The sequence below is a fragment of the Brachyhypopomus gauderio genome, unplaced genomic scaffold (assembly GCF_052324685.1).
Source record: "Brachyhypopomus gauderio isolate BG-103 unplaced genomic scaffold, BGAUD_0.2 sc51, whole genome shotgun sequence".
NCBI classification, from domain to species: Eukaryota; Metazoa; Chordata; class Actinopteri; order Gymnotiformes; family Hypopomidae; genus Brachyhypopomus; species Brachyhypopomus gauderio.
This window is the reverse complement of record NW_027506876.1, coordinates 586,689-608,465: the sequence shown is the minus strand read 5'-3', so window position 1 is coordinate 608,465 and position 21,777 is coordinate 586,689. Positions and strand designations below refer to the sequence as shown.

At 45.8% G+C, this 21,777-nt stretch overlaps 1 protein-coding gene across 5 annotated transcripts in view; it reads left to right on the top strand.

Annotated features, from left to right (window-relative positions):
• unc5db (unc-5 netrin receptor Db) overlaps positions 1-14,799 on the top strand; it is a 118,598-nt gene extending 103,799 nt beyond the window's left edge. For 3 of the 5 annotated variants that reach the window (XM_076987137.1, XM_076987136.1, XM_076987139.1), the window contains 5 exons: positions 2,847-3,074; positions 8,219-8,368; positions 9,356-9,568; positions 9,810-9,988; positions 11,181-14,799. In XM_076987137.1, the coding sequence (XP_076843252.1) occupies positions 2,847-3,074; positions 8,219-8,368; positions 9,356-9,568; positions 9,810-9,988; positions 11,181-11,364 (954 nt within the window). In that variant the 3' untranslated portion in view covers positions 11,365-14,799. The remainder of the gene's footprint in view (positions 1-2,846; positions 3,075-8,218; positions 8,369-9,355; positions 9,569-9,809; positions 9,989-11,180) is intronic. The other 2 variants (XM_076987140.1, XM_076987138.1) reach the window with 1 other exon arrangement.
• Positions 14,800-21,777: the final 6,978 nt, after the last annotated feature.

Here is a 21,777-nt window from a genome sequence, read left to right as displayed (position 1 = left end):
ACTCTATCAAAAAATTGACTTGAGTAGAAGTTGAAGTGTTCTTTAAAAACGTTACTTAAGTAGAAGTACAGAAGTATTCAGCATTTTTGTACTTAAGTATTGCAAGTAGTTTATTCTAAAATTTATTACTCAAGTACTGAAAGTAAAAAGTACAAGTATTGTGTTTTTTTTTATTAATTAAAGAAAGCCGTCAAAGTTTGATTATCAATTGTTTTTATATATCACTTACAAATCAAAGATGTCAAAGACCACAAATACAAGTGTTCTGTATGTACAAACAAGTAGCAGCTAAAAAAAAACTGGGCTTAACACTTCATACACAAAAAAACAGATAACCTATGTCCGGCTATGTCGTAGGTTTGACGCAGAAGTACAAGTTAACCTTAATTTAGCTGAGAAAACGAGGTGTATTTTGGACGTTAAATCCGTCCATCGGATTCTAAGGGTGAGCCTACTGCCCTCCGTTTACCCTCAATAAATGCCCCTACCCTATAAAAACACTACACTATAAAAATGATTAGTCAGCACGAAAAGAGACATGGCTTACTGTTGCTAAAGCACAACTCAGCGTGACATTGCCTTTATGATTGCCAGCTAATGTTAAGTGAATACTGCAGCATGTCATGAACATAATTATGTTAGTTAGCTAAGATATCTAACCTAACTAGCGCTTACTGACAGCTAAAGCTGGTGTGTCTTCTGTGCGTTTTATTTATAACTTACATTGATGTGTTTCTTCAAGTTCAAAGGTGAATTTTTGAATCTTTAGGGAGGCAGAGATGGCACTTCATCCTATAGGAATTTACTTTCACTCCAGCAAACGCAAACATTTTCTCTAGGTAGGGCCAGGATGGTCTCCTTCCTCACCCTCACCACCACGATCACTCAATGTTGAAGGTGTGGAAGGTGCCAATATATGTACATTAAAACGCCAACAAGCTCATTATGCAGCACTTATGCTGCTCTTCTGCTGTTACCAAACACAGTACCTTCTCTTTTAATGAGATAAAAAGTGAATTATTTGGAATAATTTAGAGTATATGTGTATTTGTATAAATATGTAAATTAAGCTGAAGGTGCTAGAAAATACTGAAAATGGACCTTCAAAGTGCCGTACATGTGCATGAATTCCACCTTGTAACTTCGCACGCACAAAAATCGAGAGGTGCACGACCTCGCGACGCAACTGCGCACGTGGCCAACGCGCATGGGCGGAGCCACCGTGATTGCGTCATTTTTTCCAAGGCAGCAGCAGAGTAAACGAGACGCGACCGGAGCATGCGCAGTTTTCTCATAACGCAGCCTGATCGCTTGACCCGGTGACAGCGCCAGCTAACATGTTTATAATTGTAACGAGTAACTATAGGCCTACAGCATGTAAAAAATGTATCGGAGTAAAAGTATTAAACTGATTTAAAATATGTAGTGAAGTAAAATTGGAAGTAGGAGAAAAAAATTATACTCCAGTAAAGTACAGATACAGCATTTTAGTACTTAAGTACAGTAGTGAAGTAGTTCGTTACTTCGTTACTATACAACTCTGTTCTCTGCACATTGGACGTTTCCGCCAGCGATCAAATCCACATCCTCTTGGGTCGCCCGCCCGCGGTCCATCAGGCTAGCTCCAGGAATCTGCCATTATTATTCCTGCCCTGCAAGACTTCCACCTCTGTAGCGTGAACAAAACCCAATTACAGCACGCGTGAGGTGGAAATCAGCAGAAAGACACGTGTGGCTGTCAGGCAGAGGTGACCGGGTAGCCAAGGGGCCCATCAGACACGGCAGTATTGATCCACGGCCACAGGGGGACACGCGTGCAGGAACAACAGGGGTCACAGCCCAGTCATACAGAGGGAATCCCTCCTGCCCCACTCACTCAGCAGTAAATCGAACGCATGTCTCTTCTGCTTAACTAGGGCTTAGAAACAACAAAAACTGCATTTCACACTTGTGGTTTAGCTACACTGTGACTAGCGGTGATTATTAGAGTCCTCTCAGAAGGGTTTTCGGGCTCCTGGCAGCCTGAGTTAAACACGAACCGGTTGTTTAGGTTGTTCCTGTTGCTCCTGTTTGTTTTCACTGAGAAAGCTGGTTTATTAAGAGAGATAGCGACGTTTGCAGCATGGCCTCCCAGTCTGGGTAGTGGTTACTTCGTTTTAATCCAAACTGAAATCGTTCTGGCACATCACGCTCGTCGTCCCCCGCTGCCACTACTGGCAATCGACAAAAAAGATTTTCCTTGTTTTAGCAGGAAATTGACTTTTTTTCACACTTCACTTAATGTCTGGGCCTCTAACTGGCAAGGGGCCTAGCTTTAGTGGCAGATAAGTCAATGTCAACATTATGAGAATAAATCAATGACTTCCCAAGGTAAAGCAGAGAAGGGGCCTGCACCGGAGTGGGTGCGCCCTGTAACACCACGCCCAAGCCAGCTTCTCCGCGGGGGGTCCTTCACTTTAATGCGACTCTTTGAAAAGCGAAGGGCGTGCCAGGAGACCGCCTGCCGCCGGTAAAGTGAGATGGGGCCCTTATATCACAACGTCGGCCCAACCGTCCGGGTGTTTGCAAGACTTGATAGAAGCATTAAGGGCAGACGAACACCGGGACTGAATTAGTGACTGTAGTCCAGGACCGTCTAGCATGGCCTGTCTGGACTACAGAACCCAGAACACTTTGAACTTGTCCACATTTGTGAGAAGACTTCAGAATCTTCAGAAACCACTCAGAATGTGTCTAGCCCACAATGACTGTGTATCTGGGATTCATCTGACGCACGTGTAAGATTAATTAAATCGTTATGTCTGCATGCAGGCTCTACTAAACTTGCACTAAAACTTTCACCCCAGGAAGTGATGTCGGCAGAAGACGACTCGACTTCCTGCTACTGCCTCCTTGACCCGCGGAGTTGCCACTTGCTGCTGGACGAGCCAGGCTCCTATGCCCTGGTGGGGGCGCCGCTGAGCGAGGAAGCCGGCAAGAGACTGAGAGTTGCAGCCTTCGGCAGCCTGGAGGCCACGCCCACCAGCTACAGCCTGCGCGTGTACTGCGTGGACGACACGCCCCATGCATTTCAGGTTAGCACCGCCCCCTCGACGCCGCGGGCGAGTAACACGGAGGTTTCCAGTTGGCACTGTGTGCAGCTTAGTTTGGATCCGGCACCAACCCATGAGAAACCTACACCAGTGGAAAGCATCGGATCTCATTTACGTTTACAGTCCTTGGCAGATGCTCTTATCCAGAACAACTTCGATATATTACATATGTCAGTATGGCAATGTGTGTGCTCACTGGGAGGAAAAAAAATCCATGGGTCTTGGGGTTGCTAGCACCTTGTTTTACCTGCCCTACAGCAGACTTGTCATTTAATGTCACTTATGGAAAATTGTCAGACTACCGATGAGGAGACAAGCATGTACAAAATCCAGAGGCAGGAAGGAAAGATTTTCCCAGATACTCTGGGATGCATATAGAGGCAGAGCCATGATGGCACGTCTTTTTATTTTTCTGACTCCAACGCAGACATTTGGGTTGAAGGAGTGAGTCTCCATTATCCATGGAAACCGCGCTGAGAATGACTGATTTAATAACTTTCATTTTAATGGGCACATATTTAAAAATTGATATGAGATTCAGCGCCTGGAGCATTATTGAGAGCTGACACTGACACTGTGCTCTGGGAGTCTCCAGAAGGGACAGGTTTGCAAGGCGACTCGGTCAGAAATGCTTTTACCTAGTTGAGGGCATATATTCTCACCTGCAGCATAAGGACAGGACGTTCTTACCTCGTGGTCCATCTATGATGGGATTTAAAGGACCAGTCCATATATTCTTTCCACAGTGAATCTATGCAAATTGCCAGCAATTAGCATTATGCAAATGCACAGATGACATCACACTAATTGGATGCTTTAATTCACTGTTAGCGCTATTAGCACTTTTAGTCTAGCTGTTTTGTCAAATGTGTCTGTGAATCTTTAGCTCCTCGCTGAGACAAGGACATATTTTAATATCGGGAGTAAACTGAGTCCCTCCTGACTCACTGCGAAAGTGTGCAAGTTTTCTCAACCAAGTTACGCTATCAAAGTTTGCTCATCCTCTGCCTGTGGTTCTCAGAACGGAGAGTAATGACCAAATAGGCAAATTCGTGGAGAATTGCACAATTCAGAAAAATGCAAGGAAAAGAGGGAGCAGCTTTTGCTGTGGCAGCAAGTAACTTGGCTAACACAATGGGCAAGAGAAATAATTCAAGAGCACATAATACTATAATAATCATTCTTTTCAAAACCATTCTGAACAAACTTCAGTTTGAGTCAGACGTTCAAACTGACAAACTGTGGTAGAAAATAAAGTAACACCAACCAAAATGTGATGATTCTGTAAAGAAGTAACCCCACATGTTTTCTTCATTTCCCTTCCATTTCCTCTGTTGTCTCGTGGCCATTTTTCACTCTTCTTCATGCGCTCGGCAATAATGGTCAAAACCAGTCTGAGCAGGCAGCCTGTCAGCCTGGGATAGCAAAAAGTATTTTCCACCATATTGGGCACGTTCCACTCTGGTCAGGCGAACACACTGGAACTTAGCAGCTAGGCCCGAAGAAACGAAACAGATGTGCGCTCATTATCGGCAAGACCCCTGCTGAGTGATGGCTGGAGGATAAGTGACACCCTCATAAGACCAGATGTTCTGGGATACATGCAGGTTTGGTAGCTGTGCCTGGCCTCTCTTAAACATTCTTCCCACCTTAAATGGCGTCAGGGGTGTCGTTAAGCTCCATGTAACCTCAGGATCACGACAGGTGCTACAGCAGCTAACAGACTTGAAGCTGAGCTTGTTCGCTTTCATTTGCCCCTACACATAATTGGACTTTTGGTTTACAAGAGTACTAAAAGGTGTGAGTCTACAAACGTGGCTCTACGTTAGCTTCATTTTACTGTCCCATAAACCCCCGGGCCAGTGAATCAGGGTGCGTACGGATTCGAGACAGATATTCTGACACAAACACAGCGTTAGCGATTAGCCAGACGCCCACAAACAGCTTCACGACAGAACGCCTGCTTTTGGCTTGTCAGAAAAGGGATTTCGGTCTAAAATAAACGTATTGTGCCATTTACGAAGATGAAGTTGACTTTTTATTCACCTTCCATGCCACCTTAAATGACAGAGAAGGGAGGAAGGGGGGGGAGGGGGGGTTGAATGAGACAATTACTGAACCATTTAAGGTGGAAGGAATGTTTAAGCAGGCCAACTACAACAGTGTGCTCTGTGTGAATTGTAAAGTGTGAATTGTAAAGAGCCATTTGATGTTGGAAAAATTCCCAAAACGTATAAACACCTAATAAACATATATAAAGCTACATACTGAAAACTAAATGTGTTTAATTTCATTTCTAGAGAGTAATGGCACGTAAAATGTCTGTCTAACTGGGCAGTGCCCATAAAGATCAAGCCCATGCCATTATTTGTAATTTATACTTTTTTACCTTTTTTTTGTATGAAGTACATTTATTTCCCCCCTGTAGTCTGATTTTATGTCAAATTAAGTTAAATTTTCATGTTAAATCAACAAGAATTGTGAGTATCACTTCAGACTGGCCTATAGCTGGCCGTGGTGTTGTCTCTCTCTCTCCACTGAAGCCTTCGTGTCTGTAATAGCATCAGTATAAATTAAAGTGTTCATAATCTGTATCCATAACACCCCTGTAAAACCAATTACTGCAGCGTTATTCTTTAGTCACCAGAACTGTCTATTTTTTTTTCAGATTTGACAACTAATAAGCATCATTACAGTCAATGTGACCTTGATCTTCCTTACCGCCTATCTCGCTCCTATGATAGATTATTGTGGAGCCGCCAGAAATGGTGTGGAGATGCAGAAATACACACCGACGAACTTCACCCGATAAGACTCGCCCTGTGCAGACGTGTGTGACAGAGGTAATGGGTGGGCACTGCAAACTCCAGGAAAGTCATCACCGGGTTTATATTTAGACTTATATATATACCGGAAAGGGGTTTAACGCTACAAACAGTCAAACGCCAGGGGAGGCAAACACCAGGAAAAGTGCCGTGAGTGCCGTCTGTGACGGTGCGGGATTGAGGAGCCTCGAACAGGACAAGGAAGCTGAAAATGAGACACTGGTTATTGCGATAATGAGTCTTCATGTGATGAACACGCAGCTCAGCATCACGTGAGAGATGCTGTGAAGTTGTTCTTCTACACAGCGGATCATTGCACGTGGAAAGTACCGGATACAAGCCAGAAGTGTATTCGCTGTATTTCAAGGCAGATGCGTCGTTCATTTCCTTCGACAGCCTTTGTGGTGGTTAGCGTTGAACTGAAAATGAAACACTTGTTATTGTCATAATGAATCTTCACATGATGCACACGAGCACAGCACCACGTGAGAGGCACAGCGCCGTTGTTCTTCCGTGCCGTGAACTTTTGCACGGGGAAAGTGTCAGATGCTACAGCAAGCTCGATGCGTGCTCCGAGACGGACGCCACATCTCTGGTTTCCTTCCTTAGCTTTCTCGGTGGTTAGTCGACGTGGTTAGTGCCGCAGAAACCACCGACGTTGTGTTTGTTAGCTGCACCTGTCCGTCTCGTGTCTGCGGAGGCCCCTAGTGGACGTATAATACGCCTCTGACCTCAAGCTCTGCGTTGGAGGAAACAGAACTCCCTACAATGTAAACAGCCTGTCATTCCCACAAGGCAGGTTCTGTTTATGAAGTCTGTTTAGAGCCAATCAGCACCCAAGTAGACACTTTCCTGAACTTATATATCCGCGCGTGGGTCTTCGTTGAGCTGATCTGTGTTTTTTTTTTTTTTTTTTTTTGGAATAAGTAGAAATTAATGTTTAAATTCCGCCCCCATGTTTGTGATTTCGTGGTTGGAGGCTGTATCGCTGTTTGGCTCACTGCAAGAGAAAGAGCCAAAGGTAGGACGCAAAGACGTGTGGAAGTATCAGACTGCAGATGTGCAAGATCAGACTTGATCAGACCGACGGCCCCAAACCCTGCACCAGGCCCCACTTCTAGCTATGTGAGATCATTCTTGATTTAGACATGTACAGTTTTCAGTTTAAATGACAGGATCATGTTAACACAGGATGGAAGTTGACTAAACTGTTTAGTATTACCCGTGAAAGGTAGTGAATTGGACTCAGTAAGCTTGTGGAGACATATCTACTGTGTCTGATGTTTATGACTGTATCCCATATTTCCTCCTGAAGCCAATTCCGAAAGCTTTATGTAGGTGTACAAGAGAAAATCTTTTTTTCATTTTGTGTTCAGTATTGAGCTAATGTAGCTAATGTAGCACCATGCCATTAAAATTTACACTTTCCTATTTGTATTTCTCGAATGCCTGTGAATGTTGCTGTTTCTCATTCACCACACCTCTCTCCTGCTCCTTCTCTCTCTCTGCCTTTTATCTCCCCCACTCATCCTCTCTCTGCTCCTCCCTCTCTCTCTCTCACCCGCCCGCTCTCTCTCTTTCTCTCTCTCTCACACACACACACACTCTCGTCAGAATCAATCAGCGCGGTCCTGCACGAGTGCTCAGACTGCTGTCTGTGAGCAGCGTGAGATTGAGAAGGCAGGAACAGACGGCGTACACACACGCGCCCCTGGACGCGCTCGCCCCGGCCTGCATATTGAACAGCCCACTGAAACACAAAGCACTTATGACGGATGAACAGCACCACGTCTGAAATCAAAGGAGCCCTTAATCAATTTAAATTCAATTTTCCTTTCTAAGCATGAAGCCTGCTCTGTTTATTTAACCCCCCCCCACCCCCACCCACTCCCCACCTCTTATTTTTCGTAGCCATTCTTCATCCGCAAAGTGAACAACTACAGAGCTCCCTCATAGGGTGGAGGAAGGTGGATGTTGGATGGTGCCTTCTAAAACGAGAACACGCTAATGCTCTTCCCCCCCCCCCCCCTGCTGAATCCTCCTGTAAAATCTCCTGTGACTACAGTAGTGTCATGCGGTTGAGAACAACGCTCGGAGGAACATAACGGTGGAGACTGGATTGCAGTTGAAGTTGAGCTTAGTGAAGCTGCAGAACCCTGCTGGAGATGTCGGGGAAGAGGAGAACTGACCTCACGGGTCCCGGTCCCAGTGTTCAGACCTGCAGCACACTGGGCTGGAGCGTTGGAACCGCTGGCCCAAACTGCCCAGCCCTGACGGGCCTCTCTCCTGTTTTGGCTGCAGGGCGTGGTGATGGAGGAATCCAGCAGAGGAGGCCTGCTCCTGGAGGAACCCAAGACTCTGCTGTTTAAGGGCAATGCCTACAGTCTGCAGGTCTCCATCCAGGATCTGCCCCAGGTGCTGTGGAGCATCAAACCCTTTACAACCTGTCAGGTAAGTCAGTTCCCGTACTGCAACAGTTGTGGGGAATCTGAAGGAAAAGATCTTACATCTAGTTAAAGTTTCGCTACATTAACTACATCTTCATTATACAGCTGAAGAACCGTTTCCCCCAATGCCTCAGACGCATCCAACCCTCAACCCAGTGTTTATTTCAAACCCACCCTCGTGTAATCCATGCCCCACCCACTGTCTTTAAGCCACGCCCACTGTGCTCCCCGGTCTATTGCTTCCCTTTTCTCGGCAACGGTGGAAAATTGTACTGGCTCCGGGTGGGTCTTACTGCAGACCCCGAGGTGGCCAGAGTCCCCATTACCATTGGCGACCCCTAACCTCCTGCCTGGGTGGAGCCGGTCAGAGCACAGGGTGAAGTCCTCCACAGTCCCATCAGGCAAGGAGACTCTCTCCCAGATCACCGCCATGGAGGTGGCAGGGGCGCAGCGGGTCAAGGACACCGCCAGGTCATTGTAACGGTGACGCCAGTCCTCCGCTCGTCCCCAGCCAGCTAGCTGTTAGCCCAGGAGCCAATCCCTAGTGCGTGGAATTAACAGGGATTTGGGTCAGATTCTCTTTCACCCAAGGATCTCAAAGGCAGATCTTCTAGCACTCTGGGGCTTTTATCATATTGCTCACGGTACAGACTTTCTGGAGTTTTTTTTTTTTTCTTTTTTTTTCTTTGTGCTGAGTCAGCAGTAGAGGCAAAGATAGCAACTTATCTGATCACAAGCATGGGTAGAGTTTAGTTGTCTCTTCCCTCTTTAAAGGCTGTCTCTCTCTCTCTCTCCACTTCTCCCCTCTCTCTCTGTTTCTCCCCTGTGTCTCTTGCTATTTCTCCTGTATCTCTCTCTCCATTTCTCCCCTCACTGTTTCTCCCTTGTGTCTTTCTCTTTTTTATATCCCCATGGCCTCCCATATCCCAATTTTTGCTCTCTATTCTTTTTGTCTGTCTCCCATACCCCCCCCCCCCCCCCCATGCTGCAGGAGTTCTCATTTGCCCAGGTGTGGGGCAGCAACCAGCAGCCCCTGCACTGTGCCTTCACTCTGGAGAGAATCACAACTGCCACCACACAGCTTTCCTGCAAGATCAGCGTGCGCCAGGTCAAAGGTCACGAGCAGATCCTGCAGATCTACACCTCTGTGGCAGAGGTCAGATCCATGCCGCAGTTTTACGTTCCTCTTTGTGTACCCGACCAGGTAGCTAAGAAACGGTTACTCTCTGACCTTACAGTCTGACCTCTGCCGAAGTCTTTGAAAGTTTTTCTGACATTCTCTTTATGGAACAGTCATATTGGATTATTATGGACAGTTACTATGATGTTCATTAGATGTATTTATAATCCTTTACTCAGCACTTCCTGTCTTTAAATGAACTGTGCTACATGATATTGCCTTGCTGAAGCGTTTTTCTTGATCTTTTTCCTTCTGGGCCCTTTAGCGGGAAAAGGGGGCAGTGCCCTTTTTTATGCAGGCAGATTGCACGGTCACCTGCCAGACGGGCGCCAAAGCCTTCAAAATCCCTCTGTCCATTCGGCAGCGGATCTGTGCCACATTCGACACTGCCAACGCCAAGGGCAAGGACTGGCAACTCCTGGCTCAGAAACTCTCCATCGAGAGGTGAATGCCCAGCAGAGATGTGGGCCAGGAGCCTTCGGTGGGCCTTACTGTGTCAAAGCTGCTAGCACCCCCCCCCCCTCCCCACCCCCCCCGTCATAAAGCTACAGCGTGAGGTCGTCCCGTGCGGTCCGCTCCATTAAACCCACCCCCTCTCAGCTCGTCGATCAGCTCGAGTTATTTGCCTTCACAAATTGCCGCTTTTTGCAAAAAAAAAACAAGGACACCCCCAGGATTTAGAGAACGGCGGCCTCTGCCTCCGCCTCTCGTCCGTGTTCTGACCCAGTTAGCGTTTACGGGACGTGTACTATTACACACACGTAATCACTGCATGTAAAGACTTCCGTATGCATTAAACAGCATAGTGCGCATTTTCTGCATGCTAAGAATGTCGTTTCAGAGAGGTAAGCACATTTAATTGTTGGGCTTTAAGGAAAGTTATTATTTTATTAAGCTTAAATCATTTTTGGATGGTTTAGGTCTTGAAGCAAATTACTGCTTATTAATTTGTAGTTTTGTCCAGTGCGATCAGGGCCATTGATATGGTGTTGAAACACTGCCCTCAGCTGTTCATAAACATTATTGCAGCCTGCAGGCCTTGAAAAACAGTCGAAATCTATTTATTGCCGTTACATTTTTAATAGTATTATTATCCAAGCGAATGTAAATAGTAAAAAGTGTTAATTTAAATTATTCTGCATAATGACACTCTTTCACCTGTTTTGCTGCTTGGTAACTGGTTCCATGGGGTCAGACAGTGTTCCCTTATTGCTTGTTAAACCTTACACTGCGCCTCATTGTACCCAGAGCTCTCTTATCTGGGCCAGGTGATGTTAGAGTGACACAACCTGTCACCATCGAGAGGAAATCAAAGGCAAATAGAGGAGGTGAGAGCAGGGCCAAACTCAGAGCAGTGATAAACACCTGGGGATCAAAGGGATGAGATGAAACAGGCCCAGTAGATGGAGAGAGCTAGAGATAACAGGAGAAGGGTCGAACTCCTCCACTCAGACCCAGCAACCCCCCCCCCCTCCCCCACACACACCAATGTCCAATCAGGAGTCATTGCAGCTTACTGGCCAGTTCTCGTGCAGAGGGCTTCCTGTCACAGTACTCCCACTGCAACATTCATTCTCTTCATAAACCCCGCCTTAGTTCTGTCCTTTGACTCCGCCCCCCTCTGCCGTGCCCGCAGGAACCTGTCGTTCTTCGCCAAGCAGCGCAGTCCGTCCGGGGTGATCCTCAGCTTGTGGGAGGCCCGGCACCAGGCCGGAGGGGACCTGGACTCGCTGGCCAGCGCCCTGGAGGAAATCGGCAAGATCCACTCCCATCCCCCGGCCCGGAGCCCCGACGCAGCCCAGCCCGACTTCCACCAGTGAGGGCAGAGACACCGGAATACCCGGCCGCCCCCCCTCCACCGCCACGGCCCACGGCGCGGCCCCCGATCCCTGCACCCGCCCAACAGCTGTGGTCAATTTGCGGGTCCCATTTGCGCGCCCGGCCCGAAGCCCGAGAGAGACCCAGCACCCAGTCACGCGAAACACGCTGAAATGTCGTCAGTTCTCGGCAGTACGTGGCCGTGCTGTAACACAGCGAGGAACAGCACTAAACCGTGGTGGTGGTTCAGCCTTTCCTGTATGTCTTCATAAGACAGCACGGCTGAGCAGACCCCACCGGGGACGCCTCTCCCCACCCGCCTTCCCTTTCGGCTTCACCGTCACCGCCGACATTCTTCACGTCCCACCAGAGCTGTGTGCGAATTCCGCGTCCGGCAGCATGAGCTCTGTTCACGCTTTCATGTGCTACTACTGACTGACTTTGTGGTTCGTTTGCACTATAAAGTTTCACAGCAGGAAGGTCAGTTCTGCACCGCTACATCAAGGCGAGCGTCGTGTGTGGGGCGCGTGGGGTTCTCCCCTGCACACTGTGTACTGCAACACCGTATTCACATCTGTTTCTTTGTGGCTATTGCCAAATGTTTTTCCAATCGGAAGCCATTATGTGCACCATACAGGGATGTGAATGAAAAAAATTATATATATATATATATAAATGGTTGTCTTGAGATGCAAAAGTCGAGAGGGGGGAAAAGACGATTCAGGCACTCGGGCTTGTGGGGTTGTAGATAGGGGGAGGAGTCTCACCGGCACAGAACAGTAGTCAAGACAACGGCTCAAATGTGTTCCTCTTAGATAACGGCAGCGGTTGCCTCTGAATGGTGCGTACGGCCCTGCTGAGTCAGAGTGCAGCTCGGCACTCGACAGCAAAACCAGTAACATCCTCCCTTAAAAAAAAAAACCTTGAAATACAACAAAAGCCCCCTTTAAGCTAGCTGATGAAGCCCCATGTGTCCCTGTGTTAAAGTATGTTAAGCCTCTGCCAGTCCGATAAAGGCATGAGTCGGCGGAAGACTCATGTGAAGGAGAAGGTGAACGCACAGGGAGCCGCCGTCTGAGGGAGCAGCTCAGCTTCTGTTCCTCCCACTCCCTCCCTGCCGGAATGTTCCGGATGGCTCCCGGAGAACACCCGGTGAGAATTAAACCCCTTCTCTGCCCCGAGAAGCGTTTGAGAGTCCGCGAGAAGGGGAGGAGACGTGGGGAAGAAGGCCCCCCCAGGCCTGGAGGGAGACTGCAGCGAGGAGCTGTGACCTCATATTCGAAATCATCTATCTCGTTAATGTGCGTCCTTTGCAGGGTTGCCTGCTGACCTCGTTTTGGGCCTTTTTGAGTAGCTTCTGCTCAGCTAGAGAGCACCCACATACCACAAGAGACATGGCCATCACCAGTGAACGATGACATAAGGGTTGCTCTTTATATTTTAAAACGTCCGATGGTGTGAAATGTGGACTTTAAAAACCAGCAAAACCAGCAAGAGTCATTTCAATTAGCTCTTAAAGGAATAGTTCATCCTCACTCCAAAGAACGCTAACAAGGCTAACGGCAACTGAAAGTTTAAAGTTAATAGGCACTTAGTTTGTTATACTTAGGAATGACCAGAATTAGCACTTGTTCTTTTTAGCTTTCCTTTGAGATTAACGATGCTGACATTTGTGGGTGAGGTTGTTAAGGGCAGTGAAACCACAACTGCTGCACGTCGGATATCCGTGGGACACCAGGGCAGAACAGTTAGCATTCCTCATTGCCATGTGCCCCAAAGATCTATTTCCTGTCATTCACCTTATTACTTTATTTCATAGAAAAACGTTCCACTTTTCAGAGGGGCAAAACAGCGACGCTGTGTTATGACTGTAAATCACCCAGAATAGTGACCACATGAAATATATTGCAGCCTGTTGGCCTCAAGCGTTTGACTGTGTTGGCAGGAACCGCACGATTGATTGGCCAAAGGACCAGTAGTAATATATTAGCCGACAGGACATCTTTCAAAGCCAAAGCCATTCCTGTGCATTTTAATGGGAGGTTGAGGTGCAACGGACTGACATGTTAATTAACCAATGGAAATCCTGATATTTTTACTGATGCATTTACTGTCAAATGAGAATGCTGCTTGTGATCTTGCAGGTAAATCAAGTGAGCAGTAGATGAGGGGGTTCAGTACTTGGTGCACTGACCCACGATAGGTAGAGCAGTGGCCGAATAATCCCTTTCAAATCTCACTCGTGATCCTTTCATAGACATTTTGATTTACATGTGTTTTCATTGGATCTATTTTCATTGGATCTGTTTTCATTGGATCTGTATCTTAAAATGGCTTCATTTGTAATGTGATCAACTGTTTAGTTTCTCATTTAAATTTGTTGTATAAACATACTGTGGTAAGTACTCATATTAAAGAGGTTCTATAAGATAATTCAGCATATACCACAAGCTAAGTGTATGTCAGGTCTAATCTGACTTGCCAAAATATATATTTCTGTTATGTGTTTCAATCCCTATCCGGGTTATTGAAAGATAAAGCATTTCAAAATGTTTGTGTTATTTTGTCATGACCTTACTTAAGAAATCTCATCTATGAGGCTTAAATGAAATCTGTGTTGGCTTTTGGTCAGGTGTTATATCCACTGTGTGGGAGAGGAGAGGTCAGAGAAAGGCTGTTGCACTGGTTGAAAGAGGACTTATTTCTGCTTTTTCCTGGCCATACATATATGGGTAATATCTGTATTAGTATTAAGGGGCATGTGACTATATGTTTTGTCACATGTAACATAATTTTCTTCCTATGAATGTGAACAGTCATAATGATGCTATTTTAAATATTTTAGTTAGGTTCTTTTTTTTAAGCCAATACATATTACTTCTTTATTATTTACCATATTAATTGGTGCATGACGACTGGTCTAGGATCAGCCTTCTTGCTCTTCATATCCTAATAAATATGTGTAAAACTGCAGCTGGCTGATCCTAGACCTTGGGTCTCTGAATTTCTGAATGCTATGCAGACCTTGTGCAGGTATTCATTACAGGACCCGCGAACCATTAAGAAATCTGACCTCAGATCAGCGTTGCTAATTCTGAGGCTCTTTGTGCATCCCAGCTGCTGTCGTTTTGTCATTTGATCCACGTGTTCCATGCTATGATTCTCGTGCCTTGTATAACTACTGTAAATGGTGAATGTTGTACAGTTGAGATGGGGCTCAATCATCCAAGCAAGGTTTCCATTATGAGACTACCGCACTGCATCGAAGGAGTCTGAGGCAGGAGCTTTTCCATTGAGAAAAACCTTTTGTTTGGTTTTGCCAGGCCAGCGTTGTGCTATACTGTGTCTAAAAGTTTGGACGTTTTGGATGTTATCTGTACAGTAGACTCGCTGATATATATGCAGTCTTTTGGAAATAAATGTACAGTTGAGAATCAGTGAGGCTTTCTCCATTCTTCTAAAACGAATGATGCCTGAATGACCTAGGGAACACTGTCTTTGAGGACTGAGACCTGCATAGCAGTGACTGTCAGCTAACCAGACAGACGTGATTGGTAAATGACACATGTTAAATAGTGTGTGGTGCTTTTCACAAGTGGAACTTTCAATGAGAATTTAGCAAAAGAAAATTCTCAAGATCCAGGAGAGCTGGGATCCAGCAGAGTTCATTGATTTCCCTGCTCTATCACATGTGATTCAACCCCTCAGTTAATTACCAGCTTTACTAGGGGTGCGAGATGAGAACTTGCCACACTGGGATAGACCCCATGCTTCCTGGTCTGGGACTGTACAGCCTACAGTCTGCATGTTCATTATGCATTTGCACTCATGCACCAGCAGGTGGCAGTAAGTGTCACAAACACTTTGCCCTGTTTGTATTGTGCTTTTTGCCTTGCCACCTTTTTTCTCTTCTGCACATTAATTTGATTCTCAGTACATAATATGGCTTGGAAGGTACTGCCCCTACAGACTGTAGCACATTATCCTAGACTCCACCTGGGTCATTACGAGACACCACCCAAGACATCACCCGAGTCACCACTCGGGTCTGTTGCAGTTCACATATCAGATGCACTTCTGCAGAAAGCATGTGGTCTCTTTTATGCCACAAAGGGCTTATTCCCACTGCAAACTCCCTAAGAATTACGACTTCTCAACTTCCTTTAGTGCCATCAAGCACTGCCTCAGTATGGTAATGGAATGGAGATTGAACCATTCGGAGTCAGGGCCACGGTTTAGACGGCTTAAGGGCTCGATTCCAACCTGCTTCGGTACGGCACAGCAGAGCATCAAGACACGGTTCTCGCGTTCCTTCTTTTCTCCCTTATACATTACCCACTTCAAGTGCTATAAACCTTCCTGTCACCTTCAGAAATTCTCAGATGGCTCCCACGGTTGCTGCTCTCATTATGGGACTCAATGACAGACTGAGGAAGGCAGACTGATGAATGGAAGAGTCCTCGGGCGACGATAGTCTCGCGCAGACCCAACATTGACAAAGTCCAGGACCTTGACGAGGCCGCCCGCAGAGTGTACACGTGAACGCGACCGGCATACGCCGATGAAGGTGTCTGACCCCAGTAACATTCGCAGGAAGAATGCCGTCGTTGCCTGCACTCGAATTACCATGAAGGCTTCAGCAGTCTGGACCACTGCAGTTGTGCTGGGTTGTCCAGCAGAGGGCGCCGCCCTGTGGGAGGCGCTGGGTACACCACGTGCTCTGTGGGGCCTTCACACAAGGGCCCGACATTCTTCGACAAACAGCAACATTCCCCTGGCGTACGTGGCAAGGGGGTTTGATGGCTTTGTTTACACCTGGGCCGGTGTCCTTTCTGCCTCATGAACACCACAATGAAAAATCAGCAAAAGGCAACTTAGGGGAACAAACACATGCCTCTCACATAGAAAATGCCATTGTTCATAAATTATTCTGTTAAGATATGGTCATTGGATGCTTTCGTCCTGAAGTTCACTTTTTTCAAAGGAGAGACCCACCCTCTGGTCAGCAACGCACACCACAATAGAAACAATGTGAACGCTAAACAGGAAACAAAGAAAAAAAAAGCATATAATGTCTATCATACTTTTCTAGAAGAATTGGTCTAAGTTTGATGAATGTATATGCGTATGCGTATATGTATATGTTTTCTGGCACAGGAACATCTGTCCAGGGCAACGGGGGGTGTTGGGTGTGGTGGGAGGAGCCATAGCAGCTGAGGCAGGTTGAGACTAACAGCGTAACAACAGGAGCATGTTCACCTTAGCAGAAAAGATCATTAGGCATCTCCAGGTACAGAGGAGTGTAAGTTAATAAACTGGTGTACAAGAAAGGACACTGGCAGACTGTTTAGTGCTGCGTAGCACATTTAACTGGGAGCTAATGTAATGTAGCTAAGATAAGGGTATTGTAGTCAAAACAACCTTGATCTTATTTATGCTCCTAGTAGTAGGCCTACAGCCAGATAACATGGCCTTGTTGTCTGATCTGGAAGTGAATGAATGAACGAATGTTTCAATTTATATAGCGCCTTTCAAGATACCAAATGTCACTTTACAATTTTAACACAGGTACAAGTTTTACACGACCAATCGCACACCGGCGAGAAGCGGCAGCCAATTGCGCACAGCGTACTCTCTACCGGGATCCACAGCCCCCTGGGGGACTGAATGGGGTGCAGGAAGGGGAGAGAGGACAGACCCTAGTGACAGAGCACCATCCACCACTGGGCATACAAGCACACACACATTCATGCACACACACTCACACAACTGTGCAAACAACTGGGAAGTGATAAATTCATGGCTTTTCAGCATCCAGGGAAAACAGTATATTCCTAAACTTACAATGTTCCTGAGGTGGAGGAAGGCTGTCTTACAGATATTACATCAGTTTCAAATGAGAGATCCATAATTAAGCCTGTGGGCGTAATAGAAGGACTTCTGTTTTGTCAGGATTAAGTGGGAGAAAGTCTTGTTCTATGAAGTTTTATAAGCAGGAATAATAAAACAAAGACATGGGTATTTTAACTAATATTCGTAGTAGTTTCATAGTAGTTCACATATAGTAGTTTAGTTCATATATTAAGTGAACTCTAAACTAGAAAATAACGAAGCAGAAAATTATTAAACTATAATGTGCCTGGTTGTATGCGTACGACTGCAACCTTTAAAGGTTTTCCCACAATCATTTGTTTAAAATGTGACTTATGTTTGTGAAAACTACACACTGGTTGCATGTGTCTTCTTTGAGTTATTTTCTTCTTGTTTTCCGAAATGTCCGACACGTGTCTCACACGTGCTCTTATCTCACGCACCCTCCCTTAACTATCAGCCCTTATCGGCGGAAACACTACTGACTTAACCTGGAGGGTGTGTGGAGGGTGGAGTGGTGGAGGGGGGGGGGTGTATAGCAGGGTGACCATATTTTCACTTTGGAAAACCAGGACACCTTGGAGCGGGGGGCACATATACTGTGGCATACACTCACTTAACACAGCCCCACACCATCCTACAATAACATGATATTTACAGTTGCTTTATTAAAAATGCTTTTCAGTTAAAGTCGACAACAAAAACTCCAATAACAAATGATAGTCCAATTAAGGTAATTTAAAAACCAGGACATTTCCTCACTTAAAAACGCCCGGGACAGGACGTGAAATACGGAAGTATTGTAGTGTATACATACTAGTGCAGGGGTGCCCACAACCTTTCAGCTTGCGAGCTACTTATAAGATGACCAAGTCAAAATGATGTACCCAGAGGTGTGGGGGGGGGGGTGCTTTTGGCTAGACGTCAGATTGGCATGTATGTCAATCAAAATACTACCGTCAGTGCAGATGGATGATAGCCTGTCATTCATCCACTACTTAGAGAGAGAGAGAGAGAGAGAGAGAGAGAGAGAGAGAGAGAGAGAGAGAGAGAGAGAGAGAGAGAGAGAGAGAGAGAGAGAGAGAGAGAGAGAGAGAGAGAGAGAGAGAGAGAGAGAGAGAGAGAGAGAGTGTGGCGGTTATGGACTAGTGGTAGGGAACTGGTCTTGTGACCAAAGGTTCGATTCCCAGGCCTGAGGCCATGACTGATATAGGCCATGAATCACCATATGTGCTTGGCTTATTACAGTACAGACTGGATTCGTCTAAAAACAACGATGTCAACAGAACTTCACCCTACGTAAACTGATATTTTTACAGTTCAGTTCAGTTTTCATTCATGACTTAGTCACTCCTGCACTCCGTAAGTTCGTGAGTCACTCTACCACAGTCCATGGCAGGAAATTTGCAAAGCTCTCACGCTGTGTTTACTCTGTTATTAGCAAAATACGTTAACAGGAAATGGCACCTAGCGCCATGTGCCACAAAAATGTGTGGCCAGTGACATATTCCATTTTGGTATCTGCTTTGGTGAACGATTCTAGCCGATAGCCCGCTAGCTAGCTCTAAATTATGAGTTTAGAATAGGTGACCAAACGTCCGTATTTCACGTCCTGTCGTGGGTTTTTTTAAGAGAGGAAATGTACTGATTTTTAAATTACCTTCATTGGACCATTAAATTAAAGATTAATCAAGACTGGATTAAACCTTCGTGACTGACCGTAGCGCGTGACTCCGCACACCTCACGCGTCACGTTATTTGCAGTGTTGTCCGTAACGATGTGTGGTAGTATAAAGAGAAACACCCCTCAAAAACAGGGGAATGAACATTTAATGTTGCATTTTAATTTTTATGTTTAATATTTCTTTGTGAATCTGAAGTTTTGTTTTATGCCATCTGCGTTCAGCCTTCCTGCATTCCCTCTTTTGGGTTTGAACTCCAGCATCATTTCCCCATGGTGCTCTCTGTTGACCTGACATACACTGCTCAAAAAAATAAAGGGAACACTCAAATAACACATCCTAGATCTGAATGAATGAAATATACTCAGTGAATACTTTGTTCTGTACAAAGTTGAATGTGCTGACAACAAAATCACACAAAAATCATCAATGGAAATCAAATTTATTAACCAATTGAGGCCTGAATTTGGAGCCACACACAAAATTAAAGTGGAAAACACTACAGGCTGATCCAACTTTGATGTAATGTCCTTAAATCAAGTCAAAATGAGGCTCAGTATTGTGTGTGGCCTCCACGTGCCTGTATGACCTCCCTACAACGCCTGGGCATGCTCCTGATGAGGTGGCGGATGGTCTCCTGAGGGATCTCCTCCCAGACCTGGACTAAAGCATCCGCCAACTCCTGGACAGTCTGTGGTGCAACGTGACGTTGGTGGATGGAGCGAGACATGATGTCCCAGATGTGCTCAATCGGATTCAAGTCTGGGGAACGGGCGGTCCATAGCTTCAATGCCTTCATCTTGCAGGAACTGCTAACACACTCCAGCCACATGAGGTCTAGCATTGTCCTGCATTAGGAGGAACCCAGGGCCAACCGCACCAGCATATGGTCTCACAAGAGGTCTGAGGATCTCATCTCGGTACATAATGGCAGTCAGGTTACCTCTGGTGAGCACATGGAGGGCTGTACGGCCCTCCAAAGAAATGCCACCCCACACCATTACTGACCCACTGCCAAACCGGTCATGCTGAAGGATGTTGCAGGCAGCAGGTCGCTCTCCACGGCATCTCCAGTCTCTGTCACATCTGTCACATGTGCTCAGTGTGAACCGGCTTTCATCTGTGAAGAGCACAAGGCGCCAGTGGCGAATTTGCCAATCCTGGTGTTCTCTGGCAAATGCCAAGCGTTCTGCACGGTGTTGGGCTGTGAGCACAACCCCCATCTGTGGACGTCGGGCCCTCATACCATCCTCATGGAGTCAGTTTCTATCCGTTTGTGCAAACACATGCACATTTGTGGCCTGCTGGAGGTCATTTTGCAGGGCTCTGGTAGTGCTCCTCCTGTTCCTTCTTGCACAAAGGCGGAGGTAGCGGTCCTGCTGCTGGGTTGTTGCCCTCCTACAGCCTCCTCCACGTCTCCTGGTGTACTGACCTGTCTCCTGGTAGCACCTCCAGCCTCTGGACACTACGCTGACAGACACAGCAAACCTTCTTGCCACAGCTCGCATTGATGTGCCATCCTGGATGAGCTGCACTACCTGAGCCACTTGTGTGGGTTGTAGAGTCCGTCTCATGCTACCACGAGTGTGAAAGAACCACCAACATTCAAAAGTGACCAAAACATCAGCCAGAAAGCATAGGTACTGAGATGTGGTCTGTGGTCCCCACCTGCAGAACCACTCCTTTATAGGGTGTAGGTTTAGCTTTGATTGGAGCAATTTCATCCATAAGAGGATAGGCTAATAATTGAAACCAGTACAAAGTTACTTTTCCAACCTCATATGGCTTTACGGCTAACTAGCACAACAAACAATAAACAAACTCCTGAGAGGCATAAAATGTCATTGAACAAGTTGTCTAATTTTAGGACAAAGTTTAGAATATGGGAAGACAGTAATTTTCTCTCAGTTGAACAACTGACAAACAAAAGTTATAAACTATCTTAGTCTCCATAAATGGCACTTTGGCCAGCATAACAAATGGCTTTGAAGTGGCTAGCTCATCAAACCATGGTCTGTCTACAGTCTGTCTACCCTTCCATTAGGCGATATAGGCAAATGCTAGGGGCGCCGTCTGTCCATGGGGGCGCTCGCGTGCATGCGTTTTTTTTTTTTTTTTTTTTTTTTTACAAATGAACAATTAATGTGAAAATAAGCAAAGATCACATAATTATAATTTAATTGTTTAATAATATTAGTCAAATTAATGATTATTATAATAACAATACACGACACCCCCCCCCCCCAAAAAAAAACAAAAAAAAAAACAGAGGTAATATAGGCTATGGTGAATTAACACTACTGTATGTTGTACAGTAAAGGTTCTCTTCAGAAAGGTAGTTACTAGCTAGCAAGTAATAGCGTCAGTTACCCCTGCCTTAAACTCACTAAAGAAATTTGAAAAGACCTCATAACCCCCCATTTTCACTAAATAAGCAGGTCTTATTCCTCGTTGATTTGAGACTCTCTACAATAAGCAGAAACTTCACGTCACTAGTGTAATCGCCTTCTATCGTCTCTTTTGTATTTTTTTGTATTTGGCAAAAGCTCCAATTAAAGTGGTGAGTCTGGACTTTTCTAGCACCTGCTGAATTATAATTGAAGGGTGCTTCGTTTTAATATGAGAATGCATGTTGATGTGTTTCCATCTTTTGCGGAGATTTTTTGTAAACAGATTTTACACACTGACTCATATAGGTTTGCTGACTCTCCTTTATTTAAAACAAATCCAAAATGCTGATCCAAAATAATGATCTGTGGTGTTTTTCTTTGAAACCAGTTACGGTCAATTCAGTTCCCCCTGTTCCCCCAAAACCGCGCATGCGCGAAATTTAAAGGCAACTTAATAATAGCTAAAAATTAA